At 39.2% G+C, this 27712-nt stretch overlaps 1 protein-coding gene across 9 annotated transcripts in view; it reads right to left on the reverse strand.

The window, feature by feature from the left end:
* The window catches only part of Elp4 (elongator acetyltransferase complex subunit 4), a 195056-nt gene that overhangs the window by 153233 nt on the left and 14111 nt on the right, over positions 1-27712 (reverse strand). For all 9 annotated transcript variants that reach the window (XM_063256731.1, XM_063256727.1, XM_013146774.3 and 6 more), the window contains one exon: positions 21247-21368. In XM_063256731.1, the coding sequence (XP_063112801.1) occupies positions 21247-21368 (122 nt within the window). The remainder of the gene's footprint in view (positions 1-21246; positions 21369-27712) is intronic.

The raw sequence follows: 27712 nt of genomic DNA on the forward strand, positions 1-27712 counted from the left end.
CCCTGAGTTACTAGAGGATGTGCCTCTCCAAAGCTAGCAGTAACTTACAGAGACAAGGAGTTCTCGAAGGAAGAGCCTGATATTAGGCTGAGAAAGGGAAGTGGCAGAATCACAGCTGTGCACACAGCTGAGAGAACAAGCGGTGCACTTGATGTGTGAGGACAGAGTCCAAGGGCTCAGCGTTATGTGTTAAATGCTGCATTAGAATCTTAGCGGATCCCCAGATGAATCAGCGAACGACAGGGTTGGAAAAGTCAGGAATCACGTTATTATTTTGAGACAGGGTCTCTCTTTGTAGTTCAGGCTGGGCTGGACTCACCATGCAGCCCAGGTAACCCTCCTGCCTCACCTCATGGGTGCGTGCTGGAATTACAGGGATGTGCCACCATGCCTGGCTCCTTTCCTCAAAGAAGTTGCGTGTCTACAAACCATCAATTGAACAAGTGACTGGGACTGGGGACCTCCTTGCTCCCTGGGAATACCCGTACCGAGGGGAAGTCTCCACCTGGTCTCCCTCTGCAGTGGGTCATGTAACAGAGAGGACAGAGGGAACATGGGGGAAACAGCAACTCTGTCCCAGCCCATTAATTGGGACAGCGTTTCTCTGCAAAACTGAAGGAGCAGAGTGTACTCACTGTAATGTTCTCCACACACCTATACACACACATGTGTGATTTCTTATCATTGTTGGCTTTCCAGCACCATTCCCCGGATGTTTTAGAAATCTCCATTTAAACATCATCAAATAGGGGCTGGGGATTTAGCTCAGTGGCATAAGAACCTGCCTTGCAAGCAGGCAGTCGTGAGTTCGATCCCTGGTACCGATACAAAGGAAAAAGACAAAAAGACAACATCATCAAATAAAAAGACACTCCAGTATCTTTATGTAGCTAAGCTCTCCTTCACTATCAACTATAGAAAGAGCCCTCACCTGAATGGGAGTCGCTGCCCCCTGGTCTAAGGCTGCAGTCTTCACACTGGAATTTATGTGGTGCAAACCACTTAGCTTATTGTATTTTTTTTTAAATTTTATTTAAGGAGAAAAAGAAAAAAAAAGCAGAAAAAGGGTACAAGTTATACAGAATTTCAGAAAAAAATAAACAGTAGGAAATCACTAGTTAATGGATTACATATTGTCATCTTGGAAATATGTGTTCAAGTTACAAAATTAAAGCATATAAAGTGGACATTCAAACAGTGAGACTGCAAACAGTTCTGTTCAATGATCCAACAAAACTCAGTAATATCATTGTCTATCTTATACACTTAAATATATATGCAGTTATATGTTTAGAGCACTTTCTTTTCCTCTCTTTTGTACAATGACTATTACATATTTTGGGTTCCATTACTCCCACAGTTCTTATTACTTTCCTTGGAAGAGAGTAAAACCAAATGTGACATAACAGAACAGAGTTAGTCAAATCAAAAGGGTGGACATAATAGATAATGTAAAAACATAATACAAGGTGATCAACAATGGTTACCATCGTGCCTCTTGCTATCTTAAAAAGAATTGCCTATATCATCAGTATAATAAAATTGAACAAAACAGTAAAGAATGAAACCAACAAAACCAAAACACTGGAGACATTACAGGTCTTCAAAAGTAGGTAATAGTCAACCAGAATGGGCGTCATAATGAATCCCACTATCTTCACAGCTGTTGCCTAAACTTTCGAACCTGGTACTATCAAGCAAAACAGAATAGAGGAACATCAGTCAAAACAAGATGCTGAGAGCAATACAGGGCTTCAAATCAAGTTAATAGAAAATCAAAGTGGGTTACTATAGTATATCCTGCTATTTTTTATTTTTCCTTTAATTAAAAGGATAAAAATAAAAAAGTAAATAATAAAATGGAGACTGAGATAAAAGAGGGCATAACAACAAAATAGTGCGGATCAAAACAAACATTTAAGCAAAATAGTGTTTCACCACAAGATAATCCCGACATAAAAGTAGCTTTCCTTGACAATAGTATTTTTAAAGGCAGCTCTGGGTAAGATGCAGTGTGGGCCGCAGCAAGTAGGGGTGGGATAAGGCACCGGGTTGAGAAGAGGGCAGAGAAGCAGGAAGCAGGAAAAAGAAATATTCTGGTGCTTTTATTCCCACACAGATATGTTTCACGTAAGAGCGTTCATCCAATGCAGCACCCCATTTGGAAGCCCGCAAAAATGAAAGCAGGGGGGCTGGAGATTTAGGTGAGCGGCATAAGCGCCTGCCTTGCAAGCAGGCGGTCATGAGTTCCATCCCCGGTACCGATAAAAATGAAAAAGACAATGGGGCTGGGGATTTAGCTCAGCGGCATAAGCTCCTGCCTTGCAAACAGGCAGTCGTGAGTTCGATCCCTGGTACCGATAAAAAGAAAAAAGACTGAAAAAAAAAAAAAATGAAAGCAGGACAAGATCACTTGTGGTGCTAGGAGCACGGACCCTGCCAGAGACGGAAACCGCTGTCTTGTCCTTATACAGTGAAAAACGTGCTTTGATAGTATCGGTAGGAAGAGACCGCTAGCGGCTCTGTGATAGCCAACTGCAAACAAGGGTCAGTGCCCACAGTTTTGGAATCCCAGGCCTTGGTTTCTGACCTGGCCCCAAAGCACAGGCTGCACTGGTGCACAGCCTCCTTCCTTAAAAAAGAGACTCCAGACTCGGTTCTCTTCTGCAGTGTAGTGCCTGCACTCTCCAGCAAGGGTTAGGAATAAATAAAAATAAATAGCAGACGTCACAAGTTTGATATAAAAGATGAATAAAATCTCAAGTGAAAAGGGTTAGAAAATTAACAAAGAAAATGGTACTATCTTTGAACAAAATAAGTTTTTCAATTTAAAAGCTCTGTATGAAACAAAATGATTACAAACATCTGATGCCAAAATATACTCCGGTGTTCAAGTGTATTTATTTTTCCTCATTCATAAGATGCTGAAAATGTATTCCTTCTCTTTTCAATGCACGCCTTTCTGTGCTTACTGCTGTATTATTTCATGGCCTTTGTTTTGGCAGATGCACAAGCAAAATCTGATTCCAACAGTTTGACCCTTCTCACTTTTTATGTTCTCCAGGGCATAATAAAACCCAAGCTCAATCCCTCAGCAGTTAATGAAGCTTAACCTCACACCCTCTTAATTACCAATGCTTTACACCAACTATGGGCATCATACTCCTCTCTAAGCTATTCTACAATTCAGCAGAAGTACTACTGAGCTATTATGTAGCAACATAATCCATGCAGCATGAGAAATCCTTCTTAAAAATAAAATCTTTTGATCCTTGCAGGTTTTGGTAACTGTATAATTAATGCTACTTAAGCATTATCCATGTATCAGTAAGTATATCATAATGTATCAGTGACTGTGTTACTTTGTTGATTTTTTAGGTTTGTTTTGGCCATTTTATTTATTGAAAATTGAAAAGAAAATAATCCAAAAAAGGTATTCCTTATTTACCATAAACTGAAAAATACCCTAGACATCTGAATATCTATATATTAAAAGTACTACTAATTTCTATTAATTCCTTGGAAAGAAAGGTTTGAACCTATATTAATTTTTTATACCTATATCTTGTAATATGAGCAACTACTATGAAGATAACAATACCCAATGTATGTTAATATTATATAACATTGTTATACTCTTCTATTATCTTTAGAAATTTGGTATTTTTTTATTGTTTTTTCTCTTTAAAATAAAAAGGTCTTTATCCACATTCTGTTAAAATATGTAAAAATATGTGGGAGTGTTGACTTTGGTTGTTAAAAATCATTCAGAAAAATGTTACATAATTGCTGCAGAAATCAGGTCAGGTAGTATAGTTGATGCAGCATTAAATGGTTTTAAGATTACCTGTTAGAAAATTAACTTATTTTTTAAAGTAAGTTACATTTCCATGAATATTTCAAACTAACTTCAGTATGAATTAGAAAACATCTTAGTTTAATTTTTGTGTTGGGTATAAAGCCAAAAATACTTTCATTACAAAAAGAAAAGGTGAACACTTCCACATTGTTATACAAATGCTGTTTTAATAAAACTGAGAGCAGTCCTTGACAAAAGCACTGGTTTTTGCTCCACAAGCCCACCACGTACATGACTCTGAAAACAGGAAACCAGCCAGGAAAGAACAGTGCTCAATCCTTTTCTCCTGGCCTTACCCCATTTCTTTTCACCAGGGAAACTGAGAGTGCCTGGACAAGGCCAGGTCTTCCTCTGCTTCCTTTGTTGGCTAGAGAGAAGATGAGGTAAAGAAGGGAATGCAGTTCTGCACTAAGTATTCAGAAGTGAGGAGAATGGATCGTGCCAAAGCGAAAATAAAAACCACACTATCATCATTTACACAAAAATCTGTCTAAAAAGACCGTCCGTTTTAATGCATCACATTTTAAGAAGCAACAGTCACAGATCTAATGGCAATTTAAATACATACATAATTAACCCTTGACTTCAACCCCATTTAGCAAGAGGTCAAGACAGTGAGGGACAGGCAGACCTGTGTTCCTTCTCCAGGCCTATGAACACATGGACTAAGAGCAGTGGTGGCTGTCAGGTCGCCACCATAGCAGCCCAAGATTTAACCATGCCTCGGGGCAGCACTGACTGAGGAGGGGCTTAAGGGGAAGTGCTCTGGATTTCCTGGCATTCTTAGAGGATCAGCACCCAAATTATGGTCTCATATCTACAAAGACTCAGAACTGTCAAGCTGCTAAGAAGAACTTTAATTTCAGTAATTCTCCTACATTCCATGCTTTTCTTTAGAAGGATGAATTGGTGATAGCTATTAGTATTTGTAACCACCAACAATGTAGTATCCCTTGGCGGTTTTCCTTACATAGGGAAGTTCATATATTAAATGCTGTCAATGTTTAACCTGGCTCTAGGCATATCATACATTAATACAGCTCCTACTAGAGGGATATAGAAGGTAATATCCTGCAAATAATTCTGTATTTATGCTGAAGAGAGTTCCTAGTTAGCGATTACCACTGTTAAAAACATTCTGTGTCTTTATTATGTATATACCCTACATATGTATGTATGTGTATATATACATAAATGTGTCTACACACATATACATACACATGGTTCTTGTGAGACACAAAACCATGATTAAAATACATTTTGTTAAAGGACTCAAAAAGTGGACTGACTTTCCCTTGATTACTGGTATTTGCAGGTTTAGTTACTAAACCCATGCAAAACTTCTCTCATAAATGCTTACTACAGGAGTATATATTAACTTTTTTAAAGAAAAAACCAAATAATTTATGTCACAATTATTTAAATTGTAGCAAGAGTCTTCTGTGTGCATAAGTACCCCTATGAAGTTCCTTTGGCCTTAGAGTGTGAACTAAAATAACTTCTAAAAACTTGACAGAACTAAAACACTTGTAGGTTTAATTATTTTGAATAGAAGTTAAGGTAAGACCATCTTTATCACCATTATTTCCAAAACAGAGGTCAAGAGTCTTTATTTCTACAGAACATGCAAGGAGCTCTCTTCAGTCAGGGATGCAGTGGGGCCTCATTTCATGGGAGAGGGCAGTTCAGTCCACTCTAAGCTAGGAAAAACAGCTGACTGGTTCTGCTGGTTTGCAGTTCTCCATGGCAAAGGCGGTGCATGGAAATATTGCCAGTAAAAATACTCAGTATACTCTGGACACCACACAAAACTGTGCACCATTTTATTTTTATTAAACTTGAAGATTATTTTCTGTGGAACATTGATGTTCACAAAACAAAAGCAATTTTCTGCTCTTTGATCACCGAGAAGTACAGGCATTTGGAGAACAAAGTTTCTTTAATTCTAGAATAGTCTGATATTAAGACTCGTTTTGTTTTCTTTTTTTAAAATACTGTATAGGAAGCTTCATCTCACTGTCTCAAATTTATTTCCCACTTCCAAGTGAAGTCTCCAGTTGCACACCACCTGCCTGTGGTGCAAATCTGGTATGGACTTCTGGACACAAACTGCAGGGTGAGTATCGTAATGAATCACAGGCTGCTGATTCCATTAAAATATCCCAATTTGAAAAGACAGACACGATGTACTATACCACTGTCTGTGACCACCGGTCAATACCTGATCAACAGAAAATAAAATCCAGGAAAAACACAAACCCAGCCCATCGCAGCCTCCAACCTTGGGCAACCCTGGGCAACAAGCAGCCTTTCCCACCTCATTAAGGGGAGTGGACACTAGTTTTAAGGGCTCTGGTTTGATCATTTAGCCCTCCCCAAAGAACTGAATACCTTTCCTTTGGAAAAAATGCAAAGCATTCAGGAGAAAATGAATTCTATTTTTGGCTTCTCTTTTCAAGAAGGATAAAATGCTGTATAACAGTTCCAAGACTTTAATATTCCTTTTGAGCATAATAACTATGCACTACAAATAAAATGTCTAAAAACAAATTTAAAGCCGGAATTAATACTTTAAGATTTAGAAAGCAAAACCCCAGATATTTCATCTTTAATTTAGAACTCAGGACTATAGCAGCCAGGAAAACTATTACTCATATTTCAAATGCAAGGTTAGATGACTGGCACAAAGGTTAGATGACTTCCAGCCCATAACAAAGTAACACAGCAATTAAAATCTAAGCTCAAATTTACCCTGTGATGATAAAGAACCTATCACAGGTTAGGACATTTTTGCATATGACTTAGGGATCTTTCACATGCAAGTTTTTTCCCTTTGTTGGCTGACGCATCAGCATGAGTGTCAAATGCATGTTTAACTTTACAGGGGCAAGGGTTCCAACCAGCTATGAGAGGAAGGGAACAGATTCATCCTCCTTTACACATACATGGGTAGATTTAAATCTTTCCCTGATTTCCTCACTGGGAAATCATGCGCATGCCATCCTTCTAAGCTGGCTACAAATGTAGGTCACTGGAAGCAGTCCTGAGCTTTTGCTTTTTTTTTTTTTTTTTTTTGTCTTTTTAGTTTGCCAAAGAAACTCTAACTGTGGCTGCCAGGAGAGAATTTAGAATTTTAAATAAGCTCTCACAGTAGCCAGGAAGGAAAGAAAGAGCAAAACCCTAAGGTCAAACAGCAAATTTCTGACTCAGAATACAGAGCACTGAAATGCGTAAAGATAGCCTGACAATTTCTCGAACAAATAAAACACTGACAAAGAAATCAGGACATATTCTGATTGTATCTCTTCCTTCAAAGGACTCTCCTAATATTTGTATTTATACTATGAAAAACATACAGACAGTGTTAGAACAGTTTTAAGATAATATAATAAATGCTACATATTCTAGAAGTGAAACTGTATGGGAAAATATTGTTTCTAAGGTATGAAACATGCATAAGACTTGCAAAGTGGTAGGACAAAAAGTTAGAAAATTTTTATTGATAATGACATTGTTTTGATTTTGAATCATTGTAAGACTATACTTTTGGAGATGAATGCAATAAAAATGTTTAGTAGTATATTCAGCCAATCAATGATTATTTCTTTAACTTCTTTCTTATAGTCATTCCCTTTCTGAAAGAACAATGAAAGCAATGGTTGGATTGCGATAATTTTGCATTTTTTCCACTCAAAAAGACAAGACTATATTACATTGTAGTAGCACAGAGGGTTGATCACACACTGAAATGTTTAAGTTTTGTTCTATGATAGTGAAAAACACATGGATGGTAAATACTTTAAAATTTTAGTATTGAATTGACAAAAAGAAAACTGAGTAGCAAACAGCAATTCAAATTTTATATTGTTTAGTAAATAATACTGCTTCACCTAATTCTAAATCAAACAATATCTTGAAATTTGAATCAAAACAAAAAATGTAAAACAATGATCAGATCTTAGCAAACGAATTCAATATTTGGGTTAAAGTCTAGTATTCTGGGGTATAAAATAATCCTCTCAAATTATTAAGGTATAATGTTTAATAACAGACCTCGAAGTTGATGAAAAAGAATCCTAGAGATGTCCATCTCGGTGTTTGCGTTTTATGGTATCACTTCATTGCTAAACACCCTTTTATGGTGGCTCATCAAATACGATACAGCTTATTTTTTGTTTTGTTTTGTTTTGTCTTTTTCATTTTTATCGGTACCGGGGATCGAACTCACGACCGCCTGCTTGCAAGGCAGGTGCTTATGCCGCTGAGCTAAATCCCCAGCCCCTGATACAGCTTATTGTTAACGAACGTTTACACATTCCGTGACTTCTGGGCTACTGTAAAATGAGGATTTTTAATTAGGAAAGATTTTCTATATGTTACACACAGGAAGTGTTGTTATAATTAGTTTTAGGCTTAAGCTAGTATCACACGTGAGACTAAACCACACTGCGGACTGCCAGCCCTCGTGAGAGGCTGAGCTGGTTTCTGCTCCAGGCAGCTGCGCGGACCTTGCCCGCACCTGAAGGACCCAAAGTCAGACGCCAGGGAGGCAGCAGAGAGCGTGCTCCTAGTATGCCTAAGGTTCAGGTTTAGACCCCCACACTGCCAGAGACAAAATCTATCAGCCAACCAAACAGAGCAACCTTTCTACTTGTTTCAAACAGGCTAGCTTCCCACTTTCATTAATTTTGGTTGAAGCTGGACAGCACATGATGTATGTAAGGGATAACCCAAAAACCTTCAGAGCCCCACTCCAGGACCACCCTTGGCAGTGAATCTTAGATCGCAAGCACTGTACTTACCTGGCATGACATCACTAGTAAACATCAAATAAAGTTTTAAAACTGACCTTGGCATATCAGTCATGTCTTTGACTTGCGTCCGAAAATTATTATTTTCTCTAAATCTATAAATATTAATGTTACTCAAATGATTAAAAGGACATTTTCAAACTTCAAAGACATGTTTATGTGTATATCATTTTTTATTTCATAAAAATGTCTACTGATAAATAAACATGCTACCATACAAATGTAATTTTTGCTATTTTAGAAAACATTCCATACAAAGTTTTCTTGGAGAATACTCACTACATTTCAGGGATCAAGAAAATTCCTTCAGGGAGGTATATTAAATAAAAATTCTTCGATGCTATCTCAAAGCTCTAACGACATCACACATACTGTGCTACAGGCCTGTCTGTGGGCATCATTTCAGCGCCACCGCCCAAGGCTGACTTCGGGAAGGAGCTGTGACTGTACCAGACGCCAGTCTGCTTTCAGAGGCTGATGGATAAATTGCCGGCTGGTTATACAACATACTGCAAGATGTTCTTTTTTAAAATCTTTACTTGTCTTTTAGTTATGCAGTTTTAAGATAATTATGATCTATAAGATTGCCTTTTCCCTTTTCTTCTGCCAGAAATACCTGCCTTGCTCATAAGTTTCAGAAGCAATATAGCACGTCCCTTGCACTTGGGTCTCTCACACTGATAATGCCTTGGTTTGGGTCACTCTTGTTGAACTTCGGACAGTGAGGAAGACTGAAGTATAATAATTAATGCATTGGGCACACAAAAATCCCAAGTGCTCATTTTATAGAAAAACCTACTTATCAATATTAGCATTTACACTGTACATTACAAAAACATTTTCATTCCTGCCGGATAAAAGCTAAGAATGTCTTTGCAATGGTGAGATGAAGAATTTAAGTAATTTAAAATTTTAAAATATTACTTTAAAGAGAACAAAACCAAATAACAAAACCAAACCAAATAAAACAGAATAAAGCCAATCAAAACAAAACACTGAAAGTGATACAGCACTTCAAAACAGGATAAAAGGAAATTTACAACTGCTACCATCATGCCTCTTATTATCTTCAAAATTGCTGCCCCCGCCATCAGACATAATAAAATCAAACAAAACAGAACAGAATAAAACCAATCAAAACAAAACATTGAATAAAACAAAACAATAAAATGGACCCAAACAGTGAAAACAATATTGAATTTCAAGAACAAAACAGAAGGAAATCCCCCATTGTTGCTATAATGCATATTGCTATCCTCTGAACAGATGCTCAGACTACCAGCCTCAGGCCTGCAAAGTCAGTCCAACAATACAAGCATTAAGTTGTTTATGTACCTCAGTTGCTATCAACTCAGTCTGAGTTCCTCTGAATCAGCTGGTTGCTTATGGGGTAGGGGGGGGATGAAGGGGAGTAATTTAAAATTTTTCAGTCATATCTTTCTAATTCGTTCCACTCTGAATATACATAAATACTAACTGGACTACATCAAATAGATTCATGTCAAAAATAGCACTTTGAGGGGGCTGGAGATTTAGCTCAGCAGCATAAGCGCCTGCCTTGCAAGCAGGCAGTCGTGAGTTCGATCCCCGGTACTGATAAAAAGGAAAAAGACCAAAAAAAAAAACCAAAAAAACAAAAAAACCCAAAAAATAGCACTTTTGCATTTTCCTAAGAAAATTAGGATGATGCATTATTCTTTTAAATCAAATACTGTCCCTGTTCTATATCAAATATAAGAAATATCAAACAGGATTGGGAACTCAAAAGATATTACTGAGTGTATTACACTGATACATTTTCAGAGCAAAGATGCAGGAAATACAAGTATACATATTAAAATAGTTTTAAAAACTAAATAATTTTATGGATTTAAGTAAATGTGTACATATTATTTAGCATATGTAAGCTTCAATTACTTTAGTGCACATCTATATATTTGATTTTAATTAAAAGCAAATGATGTAGCATTAAAATCAAATGAAATAACTTTTTCCTGACAATCACACTCAACTTTATAGTTAATTCAATATTTAACTTCACTGAACATGTTATTGATTATTCAATTGTCATTAAAAGTAAACTTGGTATTTAAACAAAAACAATCTGTTCCAGGCTACTCATGAAGACAAGAACAAAATAAAATTTCAAAATGTAGTAACAAATTTACAATGTTACATAAAGTAAATATGCTGCTTGAGTCTATGAGGTCTTCTATGGCTGTCATTATGGCTTTGATAATACACTCTCAGATAAGATAAAGCGCAACAGTATAATGACACTAGAGTCCATTTATAAGTTGAAAACTCCTATGAAAGAGTAGAATAGGAGTTGACGAGGGTTAGAAAGTAGGGAAATGGATATCGGCAAAAATGTATACAATTTAGTCATTTATGAAGAAGTACAGTACTCTAATGTAAAGCAAAGTCACTGCAGTTAATAATACCATACACTAATCTTAAAATTTGCTAAGGAAGTATTTTCACAACATCCAACACGGTAAGCATGTGAGATGATGTATGCATCAAGTAACCTGACTGGGATAATCGTGTATATCTGGGTTAAATCATCCTGTGTATAGCTTACATATAGTCTTCAGTTGTCAGTTATACCTCAGGAATGCTGGGGTGTACGGCAAGGACACCACAGAAAAAGTAACCACCTGAAAACAAAAAGCTGCTTATCCTAGTCCAAAGCAAAGATCTCCTAAAGACCTCTTTACAATTTCTGTTTGTGACTGCTCTCTATAGAAAGAGAATCAATAGGCCGTGTGTGTGTGTGTGTGTGTGTGCACGTGCATCTTTACATGTACATGAAGAGGCAGACAGTACAGAACTGGCCCTTGAGACCATGAAGCTGGTGAATCCCAGTACCTATGGGTTGTTGACTACAAGTCAATGGCACAGGTCCAGTGTGGCTCAAAGGTTAACTGGGGGACCAGAAACACTGGTGGTACAGTTGCAATCTGAGGGCTGACAGACTCCAGATCCAGAAAAGCTGAGGACTTGGCTGAAGATATAAGGCAGGAAGCAGCCAATGTCCAAGTTGAAGGCTAGTCAGGCAGGGAAATCTCTCTCGTTCAGCAAGGATCAGCTCCGGTACCCGTCAGGCCTTTGACTGTCGGGCCGTCATTTAGGGAAGGCCTTCCTCCCTACTGCACTCAGCAAATCCATCCCTAGAACCATGCTCTCTACTGAATATCTGGGCACCACGTAGCCTAGTCAAGCTGACATACGCAATTAACCACAAGTCTGTTTTATGATTTCCTTAAACTTGTCGTATTCAGTAAACATTCTGTAAAAATACAGCAGTGATCAAAACAGAGAAAAGGCTTTGTCCTCACAGGGAAGACACACAATAAACAAAATAGAGTTAACACACACTACGCCAGGTGAGAGTACGGCTGTGTTGAAAACTAAGGCAGCCAAGAGGACTTTCAAGTCTGGGGAGGAGAAGCACACTATGACGGGAGCAAAAGAACTGCTGGCAGAGAAACAGCAAAGGCAATGGCCCTGACTTTGGAGCCCAGGCAAGGAAGTTCATGTAGACAGCATGAAGGTTGGGAAGGTAGCAGGCACACAGTGAAGAGGTGAGCAGTACTGGCACAGGCCTCACACTGCATGATGGGGTCTGTGGGCTTTGGCTTCTGGAGTTCAGAGCGGGTGAACCACAGAATCTGACCAAGATCTGAAAAGGCTCATTCTGAACACTGGCAAGAAGAGGCTAAAGAGAAGAAAAGGGAGAAGCCGAAAGGCCAGCAACAAGCAATTTAGCTTCAAGTGGCCATGACACAGGCTAAAAGTGAACATGTTTGGCTTTCTGAGAAACCAGATTATCATGGTTTATGTCTGTGTCCCCCAGGCCTCATGAGTTTGCACTGTGTATTTGTGATTGATTCATTGTTTAGTGCTTGGATTGATGGTGTCAATGCTCCACCCACATAGGGGTGGAGCCAGGATGTGATGTAATGGTAGGAAGAAGGTGTGTCTTGCTTTTTGCTGGTTGGAGCTTGCTGTTTGCAGCTGCCATGAACTGCAGCCCAGCCATGCCTGCCTGCCTTGGAGCCAACTGAGTGTAGACTGAAACCTCCAAAAACTGTAAGAAATAAACCTTTCAACTTGGGCTTCAGGTATTTTGTCTCAGCGATGAGTAAAAAGTAACTAAGACAAAATTTGGTACCGAGGAATGGGGTCATTTGCTATGACTATACCTGACCATGTTTTTCAAGAGGCTTTGGAAATGGCTTGTTGCCGGAGTTTGGAAAGGTTCAGACACGTTGCCTGGATGCATAGAGCTGGAGCAGCTTAGGCTGTTCTGTAGAGGAGATTCTGGTCAGAGCTCAGGAGACCAGAAGGCATCATGGAAAACACCAGGCTTGGGAGGTTTCTGCTGGGAAGAAGGACTGCATTGGTTGTTGGGACTCTACATGATGTGTGTTATGGCTTGGCAGAAATTTGTCTGCATTTGCTCATGCCCAGAGACTTTACCTGAGACTGAGACAAAGGGCAATGGACTGATTAATCTTGAAAAAGAAATTAAAAAGCAATTGAATATTGAGTCTGTGGCGTGGCTATTGTTGGGGGCTTTTAGCCAGCTTTATGCAAATCAAGAGATAAGAGCCCAGCAGGATAATTTGCAATACTGTGAGTTGGCCAGAAGGAAAATTCCAGGAAAGCTGTGGATTATAAAGACAGAGTTGAGATTTTGATTCCTGAGGAGAAACAGAGAGATAAAAAAGATGGCCCCAGGGCATCCCAAGAAGCAGGTCCCCACCCTGTGCAGCCTCACTACAAAGGTGAAAAAATTTGCTCAGAGGGAAAAGCTGCAGAGCGCCATTCATGGCGACAGAGGCCACATGAGGTTCCAGAATGGTGGCAATGTAGAAAAGCTTTTTCTCACAATCAGGCAAACAGAGCCCTGCGGTCCAGGCAACTGACCCCTACAGCCAAGAGAGAGAAAAGCCTGGCTACTTGCTTCAGCTGGCAGCAGACCTTGGCGGCATCCACAAGGTGCTGATTTTAGGTGCAAGGAAAATGCACAAATTTTGCAGGTAAGACGGCTTCCACCTTGATTGCAAAGGGCCTGGGAGGCCAAGAAGTGTGCCCCTGAGAGGGCAATTTGCGAAGATGTAAAGGTGAAGCCGAAGATGCAGTGGCGACCCCAGAAGTTTGGAAAAGCCAGGAACGTGGATGATCCAAGGGAAGCTGCAAAAAGTGAGCAAAGAAGATTTAAGAGAAAAGCTGCGGGAGTTGAAATTGCCAGAAGTGCCATAGGGGTGGAATCACCCAAGCTTTTTGGAGCTTGCAACCAGATTGCTTCAGATGCTGAGCATGGAACTCTAGGACTTAATGTTTGTCCTGCTGGATGTTGGATTTGCTTTGTTTCCAATGCTTTATATTTCCCTGGTTGTAACTTTTGGAATGGTAATGTTTATCTTGTGCCTTTGCATTTCCGGAATATTTAACCTTGTTTCATTTGTACAGGGGGTTACAGTGAAGAGTTTGCCATAGATCTTGGAGGAGACTTGGGACTTGGACTGTTCAACAATGCTGAAACTTAGCACTTTGGCAACTCTTGGAGGTGGACTAAATGTCTTTTGTATAAAAGATGTACATGAGTCCTGGGGGCCAGGGGTAGAATGTCATGGTTTATGTCTGTGTCCCCCAGGCCTCATGAGTTTGCACTGTGTGTTTGTGATTGGTTCATTGTCCAGTGCTTGAATTGATGGTGTCAATGCTCTACCCACATAGGGGTGGAGCCAGGATGTGATATAATGGTAGGAAGAAGGTGTGTCTTGCTTTTTGCTGGTTGGAGCTTGCTGTTTGCAGCTGCCATGAACTGCAGCCCAGCCATGCCCGCCTGCCTTGGAGCCAACTGAGTGTAGACTGAAACCTCCAAAAACTGTAAGAAATAAACCTTTCCTTTACCAACTTGGGCTTCAGGTATTTTGTCTCAGTGATGAGTAAAAAGTAACTAACACACCAGATGACAAGAATAGGAGAAATAATCTCTGACTGGAAGAACTGATTTGCCTGTTAACCGAAAGAAGCAACAAGTTTGGGAACAGCTGCCCAGAAGTTTGTTTTTGAACATATTAGCTTTGAGACATGAGGTAGGTGGCTAAATATACAATTATAGACAGCTGGCAGGCAGTTGAGTTCAGGGGACGCTCAGGAAGATATGTAAATTTGCAAGTCACCAGTACATAGTCTTGACATCCTGAGGGCAGGCTATGGTTAGTAGTATGGACAGAAGAAACAAGTTATAAGTACTGAGTCCTAGGAGATCTGTATCCAAAAGCGTTATGGCTTGCATTTAGATCATACAAACACACACACACACACAGACACACACACACAACCTCATGCATTCATGGGTGGGGCTTTTCGGAGGAGGCTAGATCTAGGATGTGCAATGCTGGGATTAAGGGCCCCCACCCTGGGTGTGGGTGGTATTGCTCAAGGGAAATGCAGCTTTTATAAATAAAAAGGCAGACTGCTGCTATTGCTGCTGCTGCTTCCTGTATTCTGCCTGCCCTGCCATGGACTGTTTCTCATTTATGATGTGCCTCTGCAATATCACCCTTCCTTGGAGCCAGACTATTATGGACTGAAACTGTAGCAACTGGCTGCAGCTCTGGATGTTCCCAGGGAGAAGGATGGTGAGCAGATGAGAAAATAAAGAAGACATTAGCTGGAATCAGGTGGAGCCCTTACTTTCCTGATGGGAGACAAGGAACTGCTCAACTACTGTAGCAGGTTTATTTATAGTCTCCAAAGAAGAATGTCAATTTCAACTGCTGCCTAGCAACCTGTTTTCCTGGCTGGCCTGGGCCTTTTGCCTGCTTGATGCTGGAACAGCGTGATTATGTGGCTTGTTTTAAGGGTCCCGGTATTTTCAGGGCTGACCTTGCTTTAGCACCACACATGTGATCAATCTCCAGCTTCAGTGGTGGCCTACATGAAGCCTCTACAAACCGTAAGCTAAATAAGCCTCGTCTCATTTAACTCTGGGTGTCTGGTATTTTGCCTCAAAAATTAGAAAAGTAACTGGGACTAACAAAGGAGAAAAGTATATGAGAAAAACTGGCCCTTGAGCTAGAAAGAAATCAAAAACACGTGGTATTCTAGAAACCACAGGATGACAATGTACCTGGGAAGAAGAAGTGATCAGTGATATCAAGCAATGCTGATCAGCCAAGGTAGATGGGGCCTAAGCAATCTTCATAGTAATTAGTGAGCTAAATAAAAAATCCAAAGTTTATCCACATCAGAACTGCTAGAAAAACCCAAGTAGACGGAAAGAACCGTGTTAATGGAATTTTTTCTTGCAAGATTTTTGCAATCTGTGTGCCTACCTTGTCTTACATCTGTTATTTATAAAACTGGCATATCATGTTTTAGAAAACTTTCATGAGATCAGGTGTTATCCTTATCTCATAGAAAGAAAACAATATACATAAAGGTTGCTTGAGTTAATTTTTAAAAATAGCAGAATTAAGACTTAAAAATATGTATTCATGGGCTAGGCATGGTGGTACAAACCTGTAATCTCAGAACTTGGGAGGCTGAGACAAAAGGATTACTGCAAATTTGACACCAGCTGGGCAAAACAGTGAGTTCAAAAGCAGTCTGCAATATATAGTGAGACCCTGTCTCAAAAAAAAGACAAAAGAAAAAAGAAAAAAAAATTCGTATGTATGAACTCTAAAATCTGAATTTTTTGGAATAGTTTTATTGAGGTATATCTGATATACAAGAAATTGTACTTAAAGTACATAACTTACATAGGTATACACATATACCCTTGAAATTTATTAATACAATCAAGACTAAATATATCTACTACCTTCAAAACTGTGCTTTTTTAGCTTATTATTATATCCATCCTGCCACCAAGCACCTTATCTTTACAAAATGAGAAAAAAAGTCTTGTATCTCTTCAAACAAAAACCATACATAAGGGACTGGGGATTTAGCTCAGCGGCATAAGCACCTGCCTTACAAGCAGGCAGTTGTGAGTTCGATCCCTGGTACCGATAAAAAGGAAAAAGACAAAAAAAAAAAAAAAAAAAAAAAACAAAAACATATGTAGGATCCCTAATTCCATTATTTAGAGCCAAATATTCACTTGGTATTGCTCTGTCTTGTAAGTCTGGGGTAATAAGTTCTTTCAGATTTTAATGTCTACAGTTTTTCTTCTTTAATTTTACTTTCATGTAGCAACAACCCTTATTGCAAAATAACTTGTCTCTAAAAGATACTTTCACTGGGTACAGTATTTGGACTGATGGTGGATTTTTGTGTTTCTGAGATTCCTTTGAAGGCCCCTCATTATGCTGCCACATGCACTGCTTGCACTGTATATAGCCTGGTGTTCCTCCCTTCTGCAGTCCTGTCTGTGTGAGGTGCTTTCTTCCTCTTGAGATTTCAAGATTTCCTCTCTTGTACTTATTTTAAGCAACCTGATAATTTTCCTTGAAGTCACTTTCTTCAGGACTTTTAACTTGGGACTTGCTAAACACTGCAAATTGTGAACATATATTCATCTTTTGGAACTATTTCATTCCTTATTTCTCCAAATATTGTGTTTTGTTCCATGCCTTCCATATTCAAGGACACCAATCACGTTAGGACACTTCAAATCATACCACTGCTCACTGGAAAAGTCATTTTTCTCTTTTCAATCTTTTTTACACCCTTCTTTTTACATCATTTGAATGTTGTTTCAAGTTCACTGACTTATCTTCATCAGTGTCTACACTACTTTAACACTTTCAGGTGCACTTTCCACTGCTTTCCCTTCTAAACTTCAGTCTGTCGCATTTATATTTTCCATGTCTCCCTTTAACATGCTGAATCTTTCCTCTAGTTTAGTCAACATTTAGAATACAGTTATAATAAAAACTTATGTTCTTCTCAACTAAATCTATCACTGGTGTCATTTCTCTTGTTCTAATTAACTTTCACTCTTACTATAAATTGTATGTTCTTATTTCTCTAAGTTCTAAGAAAATATACAGATATTACATACTTTATTCTTTCAGATGACATATATTTTTCTATTGCCTTTAATATTTTGAGCTTAGTTTCCCGTGGCAGGGCCAGAGCTGGATGTATAAAGTAGACATAATTTTGCCCACCACCAATGTGTAACTCTTCCTAATACGCTGACATCCCATAAATAAGGAGGTTTTGCACTCTGGCTCTGGGAATTGTGACTTTCAACACTTCCAAGTGGTTTTTCCCCCTCACCCTGGGTAGCTTCTCTGCACCCAGATGCAAGTGTAAGGAATGGAGGCCGACCTTTTGCAGCTTCCCCTTTGAGATACTCATCCAGACAAATTTCCTTGGCCTCCCCAAACTCGTAGGTCTCACCCTATGTTCTTCCTTTCACTATGCACTAGATGTCCTGTATGTGGTCAACTAGGGAAATTATAGGAATTTATTTATTTTTTTGCTATCTGAAAGCACAATTCTGCAGACAAGCGAGGCCCAAGAAAAGAGAAGCCAGTTAGCTTTTCCTGTGAGTCAGCAGAGGCCATGCTGGGGGCCATGCGCAGCCTACAGGACGCTAGCTTGAGCTTCCTGTAGGCCTCACAAACCAGATGTGGCCCAGGAAGAAAGAAGTCAGGTCTCCTTTCCTGTGAGGCGACTAGCGTGCAGGCTGAAAATCAGGAGACCCATCCCACCTTCCTATCCCCATAAGCAACCAGCTGGTTCAGAGGACAGACTCAGTTGATAGCCACTGAGGTACAAAAGCAACTAAATGCTTGTTTCGTTTGACTGACTTTGCAGCACTAAGGCCATGGTCTGAACAGCTACTGGGAGGGTGACAGCTACTGGGAAGGTGACAGTACACGATATAGCAACTACGGGGGATCTCCTGTCTTATTTTTGAAACCCAATATTATTCTCACTGTTTGGTTTTGTTTTATTCAGTGTTCTGTTTGATTGGTTTATTCTGTTTTATTTGATTTGACTATGTCTGAGAGAATAGACAGCTACTGTGAAGGTAACAATATATCCTATGGTAGCCATTGTTGATGATCCATTGTCCTGTTTTGAAGTTCTGTACCACCTTCACTGTCTTGGCTTGACTGGCTTTATTCTATTTTGTATTGTTGGGTTTTATTCTTTTTACAATAAAAAGATGTTAAAAAAAACCTCCCCACTCTTCACTGTCTAATACTGCTCATGTTTGGAAATCTTTTGATCCATATATTTTATACTTTCTTAAAAAATGTAGTTGTTTCACACAGGAGAACTTTGGTCAGACTTTACAACATGCATATACTCAGTACAACTTTGAAGAATCTGCATTTTTGTTCCTTTTAAAGCTTCAATATACGTTATTTTAAGGATCTTCTTCTTTTTGTATTTTTCTACACTATAAAATTGCTCTCAATGTTTATAGAATTAAAATTCTTGCATATTTAATGGGATGGATTATAAAAGCCTGGTAGACATATAAGGTACCCTGTGATTTTGTGCAAGGTGAAGATACCTCAGAAAGATACCTGGTTTTAGTATAGAGATAAAAACACATTTTTGTCTGTCTACACTAGTTTTAGCATCAGCTACATGGATGGAGGAGTCAAGAGAAAAACGTTTTAATTTTAAAAGCATACGCAGGCCTTTCTGCTTCTGGTGTGGAGAAATTTTCCCGAGACGGCTGTGGAAGTGTCTGAGATGAAATGTGTACGGTGTGTAACACGGCAAGGAACCAGAGCAGCCGCCTCAAGGATGACTGACTCCACCACTCCAAGAGGGCGCAGGCACTGCCCAGACACTGGCCCGGAGGGGACGCCAGGGAAAAGAGCAAAGGAGAAATGAAACATCAAGAAAAGCTTCAAACACTGAACATCTGAAAAAGAAGGGAAAGACAGGCCATGCAACAGTGGACCAACCATTACACAGTGGGGTTTTCTCTGCATTTTATAACAGTATTGTTTACTAAGCAAAGTTTGACCTTTGTGAAACAATAATACTAGTTTTGACTTCAGAATTATAGTGACTCTTGTACTTGGGTGTAGAATTTTATCGGTATCTATTGACATTAACTATAAATGAATATTTATTATGTACAAATTCCTTATAAATGAATTACTGATTTGCCACTTGAAAGACTATGTACTGAAATAAAAATCTGTGGAAAAGCTCTTATTTAGAATATGAACTCTATTCAAACAGTGGCTTAAATAGGGGCCCTCCACAACAGAATTAAGAATTCTCCAAGTCAGAACAATCCTCTCAGAGGGGAAATCTGTGCTAGGCTTAAATATTTTTTTTGTCTTTTTCCTTTTTATCGGTACCGGGGATCGAACTCATGACTGCCTGCTTGCAAGGCAGGCGCTTATGCCACTGAGCTAAATCCCCAGCCCCTTTTTTATCTTTATTGCTTATTATATGGAAGAGAACCCATTCACCCCACAGCAAAATAATTTTAATGAGCACTTCTAATTTCTGTATCTGTATCTTCCCTCAGATTTGTACACTTGGTACCTTGGCAATGTAAGGATCAGGCATTCTCTGTGTGTGTTTCTTTGCCTAAGTTTTCAGAGTTCTCTTTCTATCACAGTTACGCAGAATATGGCCTATTGGCTGTAATGATTTTTTTTTTACACTAACATAGCATTTCTTTATGTTTCTGTTTTTATTTTATGAAAAATAAAATTTCATGACAAAATAAGAGAATAATAGTAGTTAATACATTATATCATCTTCAAAGCAGTTACTCAGAGTATGAGACATAAAGCAAAAGTATTCTTGCAAAACAAAAACCAAACATAACACTAAGCATGGTTTTATCCAAAACATATCTAAGAAAACTGAAAAATTCATAATTAGAAAAATTGGCTATAACAATGTGAACACTGGTAGTAAAAGTACAAAATATTGTAGTCTTGCTTATGTTAAATATAAATGTAAAATATTAAAAATATAAGATAATTTGCTTCCTTTTTATAATTAGCTTATTTAATAGAATCTGCTGTGTTTTTTATTCCATTATTTAACTCACTCATTACAGTAATTACTGCTCATACTTTTAGCTGATAATGTCAAGGTTAAAACTAAAATAAAGTTTATTTTAAGGGGTTCTTAAGGTAATAGTTATGTTACACTTGGAGAGCAGTGAAAAAATGCTCAGAGTTTGGAAAATCTGCTTAAGCATAATAGTTAGGATGGAATTTAATTAAGTCAAAAGATAAAAGTTACAATCGAAAGTAAAGAATAAAAGGGTATTGCTCCTCTTCCACATGGGATTTTTTTCTATTAAACATGACTTTTATGAATGCCTGACCCAGTAGTTTAAATTAGTGTCAGCTTTAAGTAGCTTATTAACATTTCATCTCTGATGTGAATGATTCTAAGTTTAAAAAAATTAAGAAAACTAATTTAAAGCGGAACCCTATGTTCTAACAAATTTGATACTTCTGAAGTAAAAATATACATACATAGTAAAACTGATGTTTTAAGATATGGTTTGAACATAAACACATGTAACTTGTTCACATTCAAAACCAATGTGCTTTCAGGATGCGTCCCAGATGCAAAGCCGAGTGGTGCTTTCCATACCTGTACAGTGTCAGCAGGGTGCTCTTTAGCAGATGCAACCAACAAAGTGTGGCCATTGACAACACCTTCGGCCAGGAAACTCTTGAAGAGCAGTGGTGAGTAAACATTGTACTTATCCTCCTCTGTGAACAAGAGAAAGATGACAGTCAGAACGCTACCACACACCAAGCACCCTTGTATGCCCTTGATACTTTCTGTCTGTACAACAAGGATGGAGGTAGGCAGCGCCTGCATCTCCCTACAGGATGGGGCAGTCCGTGAGAGATGCTCCGGAAAGACCAATCCCAAACACGCTGTCCCATCATGCACCAGTCCCACAGCCGCCAAGCTGCAAGGGCTGTTGGGTGGCAATAACGCCAGGTACCCAAGGTGCTCCCTCTGCCCGCACACGGTGCCTTTTGTCAGGAGGGCCGTCCCCCACGACCCAGCCTGTAGACTCCTCTTCACTTCCTCCACCTCCCAGGACTGACACGCTTCACACAGCTGGCCTGATGGCCTTTATTAAACTACGAAAGCAGTATTACTCTCACATTCTAGTTTTGGGTTTAAAATCCAATACTAACTCTAAATTGAAGACTTTGAAATTGACAGAATTTCTAAATTTGTACTTTTTCTCAGTAAATAGTCCTTTGCTTTTTATTCTTCCTTATCCCTTTTCTTTTCAGAATTTTAACGATTTAATGATGATTCTGGAGGTCTCTTGGGCAAAAGTGCCATATTTTTAAAACTTCATTACCAAATAAAAACAGCTTCGTATCTGTTTTCCTTATATTGCAGATAAACTGCGTATCTGTGCTTCCCTATCAGCTTTCTTTCCTTCAATAACTGGAGCATAACATAAAGACAAGAAAATAGGTAGCCACTGTCTAAAACAAGAGCATCTTTATGAATTTACTGAACAAATAAATTCCTTCACTATACCAAGCAGCACCAATCTCCGTGAAACGACACTACTGAAAACCTTCCTAAGGAGGTCTGAACTCATGAAATGACACTGGAATCCCTACAGAAAACCACTCAGCTATGGGAAAATGAGAAAAGGTGGACAAAATACTGTTTAAAAGTCAACTGTGTGAAGCCACCATGAAAAGAGGGAAAGCAAACGCAGAGAGATCCTTCTGAAAGTCAGGGACGGGGACCACGGCACGGAAGAATTCCAAGTAGGTGGCTCTGCGGCCTAAGAACAGTGTTCATTTCCCTAGCAGCATTAAATCAGGTCCTTCCTAGTCTGAGGAGGCCTAATGCACAGCTCAGGTTTGTCACAATAGCTAATGGTTCAGGGAGAACCTTAAGAGCAAGTGCACTCTAAGACCTGACAACCAAGTGTAGGACTCTCAGGTGTAGTCCCCAGACTGGGAGGGAGAAACAGGCCGAAAAGCCACCACAGGGTAAGCATAAAAGACTTAACCATCCTATGGGTTTTGGCTGCTTCTTTGAGAGGAGGGGAAAAGCTTTAAATTTATTTGTTTACTTTTGAGACAAAGTTTGCCTGCGCAGTTTAGGCTGGCCCTGAACTGACTATGTAGTTGAGGCTGGCCTCAAATTCTAGGCAATCCTCCTCCCTCAGCCTCTTGAGTGCTAGGATTACAGGTGTGCACCACTGAACATGACAGAAAGCTTTAGTGCCTTTTATTTGAGTGGGCAGAGGACAGAACTTAGTCTGAGAACCAGAAAGAAAGTAAGCCTCAAAATCTGCACACAAGTTCAGTTTAAATGTTCAGCTGTCTACTAAACTACACAGTGAGACCAAAGCTCCCATGTGGCTAAAGGGAAATCTGCAACCCAGAAAAACTGAGGAGAGAGAACACCTGCTACAGAGATGGACAAGTTTGCTGTCTACTTCAGTAAAAGAAGCATAACACACAAATAAAAATCCTCAGGAAAACATGATGGAATTCAGAGTCAGTGCAATGCAATTGTCTAGAATTTGTGGTTCTCAACTCAAAATTACTAAAGATGGCTGACTCAGGAAATGCAATCTGTAGAAACTGACTCCAAATGGGATCGGAAGTTGAACTTAACAACAACAACAACAACAACAAAAAACCACTTCAAACAGCTATCACAAATATCTCACACCATGAAAGGATGGTATCAGTAAGTGAAGAAAAAGAATATTGACGGAGAAATAGAAACTATAATGAATAAATTATATTTGGAAATTATATCACACCTTTCTTGGTAATTGGCAGTACAAAAAAAAAAAAGGACAAAAACCCATCATTTCAGCAGATACTGAAAAGGCATTTTAAAAAGTGAAGAGTAATGTATAAAAGCTTGTAGCTAACGAGGAATAATATGAAGCCTCTGCAGCCGCTGTGAAGGACAATAAATGTCTACAAGCAACATCATACTTAATGGAAACAGAACACTTTGTTGCTGAGACCATTGGAATGAGTGGACACAGACTCCATCACTTCTACTCAGCGCTGCACAGGTCTGAGCCGCGTTGTCAGCCCTGAGAAATGCAGACTGGAAGGTTAGCACACACCAGCTACTCACACGAAGGACTATAAAGATGATCAAGATTGTAGCATGGAAGGTCAATATATACTAATTATTTTCTATTTCTACATTCAAGAAACAAATATGAGAAACTGATAATTTAACAATTGCACATGTAACTAATTCCAAAAACATGAAATAGTTTGAAAATTATCCAAGTATGTGCATGAGGAAGCTAGCCAAGAAAAAGCAGGAACATTCTAAGAGTCTATAACAGAGACCCATATGGATAGAGGGCTGCATCATGTTTATGGGATACAGATTCAAAATTCCAAAATAGGGACTGGGGATTTAGCTCAGTGGCATAAGTGCCTGACTGGCAAGTGTGAAATGATGAGTTCAATCCCTGGTACCAAAAAAAAAAAAAAAAAAAACCTCCAAAACTGATGTAAAGACTTCATGGAATTCCAGTGAAAATCCTGGATGTTTTTTGGAGAAATTCATAAGCTAATTAAAATATTTAAATACAAATTCAGTGATGACAGGACAACCAAATTTGAAAGAGAACACAGTTGGAGGATTTACTGTCTGACTGTAACACTTACTATACAATGACAGCAATCAAGTCAATGTGGAATTTGTAAACGTTTAGAATATGGAACAGTAGCAAAGAACACAGTCCAGAAATAAACCTCCATACTAACTGATTTATGACAGAGGTGTTTTCAACAAATGTCTCTGAAACAACTGACTATCCATATGTAAACAATAAAAACCTCAGTCTTACTTTATCCTACACTGAATCAGGAAAACTTCTCACCTCTTATGCTACTACTTAAATATTAACCTGAAATCGATTGCACTCCTAAATGCAAAAGCTTAATCCAATAAAAGTGTTAGAAGAGAACATAGGGGAAATCTTGCACTCTTGGAGTAAGCATAAATATTCTAAGACATGAAAGCATGATCCACGATAAAAACTGGAAAAATAAAATGTCACCAAAATTTTCTGATTTTTAGAATGGTTGTCGCACCTTTGCTAACAATCAAAAATCAGAAACAACTCAAAAACCGAACAGCTAATGAACAGAAAAACAATATTCAATAAATGGAATGCTCTTCAACAACACACAAAAAATGAATTACTGACATACATGCAATAGCATGAATAAATTACAAAATCATACTACATGAAAAAAGACACATAGGAAAATGCTACAATGGTATGATTAGCTTTATATGATATTCTAGGGAAAAGGAAATTAATCTTTACTGACAGAAAGGAGATTTTAGGTGCTTAGGGCGAGGAACTGATTTGGTTACCAGAAAACATTTTGGTAACAGAAATGTTTTATAGTTAATTTGGTGGTAGTTACATGACTGTACATATTTGTAAAAAGTAACTAAAATAATCCATCTACAATTGGTACCTCTTAGTGTATACAATTGTAATTCAGTAAAGTTAATTCATTAGAACAATTTCATAAGGTGCAAGTTATATGTGATAACATATATAAGCATCCTCAGCACAGTAACTTAGAATGAAGCCCTGACCAAAGAAGAGCTGATTTACAAGTTTAAGTTTATATACTAAAAAGCATAGCTACTTCTTTAATACTAGCTATCAAAAGTTAATATATATGAAGATATGATTGAAAAATACAGTGCATGTTTACATTTTTAAAATTTATATGAAAGTAGGGGCTGGGGATTTAGCTCAGCAGCACAAGCACCTGCCTGGCAAGTGCAAGGTCAAGAGTTCAATCCCCAGTACCAAAATAAATAAATATATGTGTATATATATACATATATATATACACATAGATAGATAAAGTAAAGATGCACTGCATTAGTGGGCTCAAAGTACCAAGCCCTCCATGTCAAACACACTTATCCCACCACACCTGCAAATCTCTGCAGCAGCTCTAGAGTCCTCTTTCCTAAGTGTCTTTAGCTGCACTGTTACAGCTGCCTCAACACTCTAATGACTCAAAGCATCCATCTTTTATGGTCACTTTAACTTCGGGGAAGAGCCAGAAGGCACAAGGAAGCAGCTAATGGCACACCGTGATGTTTACAAGCCCGCCTTTCTGCTGGGTGGTGCTGAGCAGCAGCATTCACTTCACTGCAGAGACACTCAGGCAGAAGGACTCAGAACTGCTTCAGAAGCTTGCAAGACAAGTAAGGGGCAATAATTCAAGGGGAGTCACAGCAACGTGTCTTTACAGTAACATACTTCTAAAGACATTCACTGTATGTTTGATCAGAATATGGGCTGGATACGGGTTTAGGACACTTCATGAAGGTTTCAATGCACCCAAGAGAAGGCACATGCTTCTGCCGTCGCTGTACTGCTCCCAGCTGACAGGCGAGCGGCCTGCGGGGACTCGCATGGGAGGACAGCCATCATGGATGGCCGGCCACTCACAGGAGGGAATGCTCAGGGCTTGCTTCATGTAGTCACCATTTGCTTCCATCTGACTTTGGAAAAAAGTAGAAAGTCACGTTTGAAAAGGAATTGATAGCACCTTAGTAATTACTATTAAGTCGGTTTTCAAAAGCAACCATTAAACCAAGGTCATTATAAATCAGTGATATAAGGAACAAACCTGGTACTATAATTTTGTTTCTAGAGTTAATATTTTTACCAGTCTGAAAATTTAAATTTCAAGAAGCTTACCCCTGTCCCACCATCCTCACAGATTCATTATTAAAATTTTATTTCCCTTCAGTGCCCTTTCTGTGTAAGTTGTCTTACATGGTTATAATAACCCCTAATTTTATAACCCACATTTTCCAGCTTAATCACCTGCTTCCTTGCCTTGCAGGTGTCATGTTTTAAGCCATATCGAACACTCCAGCAAAAGCCACACATTATTTGCTTACCCATCTGCCTGCCATGGAAGCTGGCAGTTTTTGGAGCTTTGTTCACTGCATATCCAGAAATAAAAGGCGCCTCAAGCCCACACAGTGAGGATGGAACCCACGTGCTCATTATTCCCTGCTCAGGATATGGCTCTTTTGGGGCTTGGAAAGCCAGGGTTTAACTTGGCCCCCGCTGCCAAGTCATCTTAATACCCTGTTACTGCTCACAGTACTTTCACTGAGGACCACGTTCCTCAGTGCCAATGCTACTCCCAAGACCAAGAACCCACAACCGTTGTCGGTGAGGGCAAATTCTCCAGCAGCTGAGCTCAGTGGGGCCACAGCCTCAGGGTGAAACACCTAAGGCCCCACGTAGGTGCCTAAACCTGTGGGTAGCACCACCCCTGATGGTTCCAAATATCTGCCTACCTCTCAGAACCTTTAACTTCTAAGTCAGGCACAGCAAGGGGAAAACAAAGATAACAAACAATAAAATAGAACAAGCGCAAGAGTATTCCATAGCAGAAGTGATGTGACTGTGGTGTCCCTCCGCTGAGATCTCTGCCCTGTCCCTTCTTTCACAGAGGACACTTTCACACCTCACTTGGGCATCTCCACACAGCCGTACCCTGCTCTCCCACCCTGGACCCAACTGTTAAGCACAGGGAGGGCGACTTGAACTCAAGCATGGTGACACTGTGACTGTCAGTGACTCCTAGGTGGCCATGGATGCGGTGTGGCCCTCCTGGACAGTAAGGTGACAGTATCCTGAGTGGGATAGGAGGCCAGTTTAAAACTTGTGACCTGCTTATTTCTGGTTGGCGGTGGCTACTGTCTTTGCAGTAAGTGAAGCCGTGGATAAAGAGGACCATCATGGTGACCTTTCCCCAACACAAAACCAAGTTTCTAATTTCCCAACTTAAAACTTCGAGGACTTCTTGCCGCTTTTGTCAGAAAAACCAAATCCTTCAACCTGCTCCATGGTTGTCACCAGAGAGCTGAGTTCAATCTGCACAGAAGTATTTCAGTTAAGAGCAGTCCAGTAAAATTATCGCTTTTCCCTCTAATATGCACAGGGCTGTTATTCTACAACTTTTCAGGAAAGAAACAAACTAACTAGAAAAGTAACCCTTGCCTCAAGTCCCGGCTCTGTGGT

The sequence above is a fragment of the Cavia porcellus genome, unplaced genomic scaffold (genome assembly GCF_034190915.1).
Source record: "Cavia porcellus strain 051 isolate PalLab524CR breed Dunkin Hartley unplaced genomic scaffold, mCavPor4.1 scaffold_9, whole genome shotgun sequence".
NCBI classification, from domain to species: domain Eukaryota; kingdom Metazoa; phylum Chordata; class Mammalia; order Rodentia; family Caviidae; genus Cavia; species Cavia porcellus.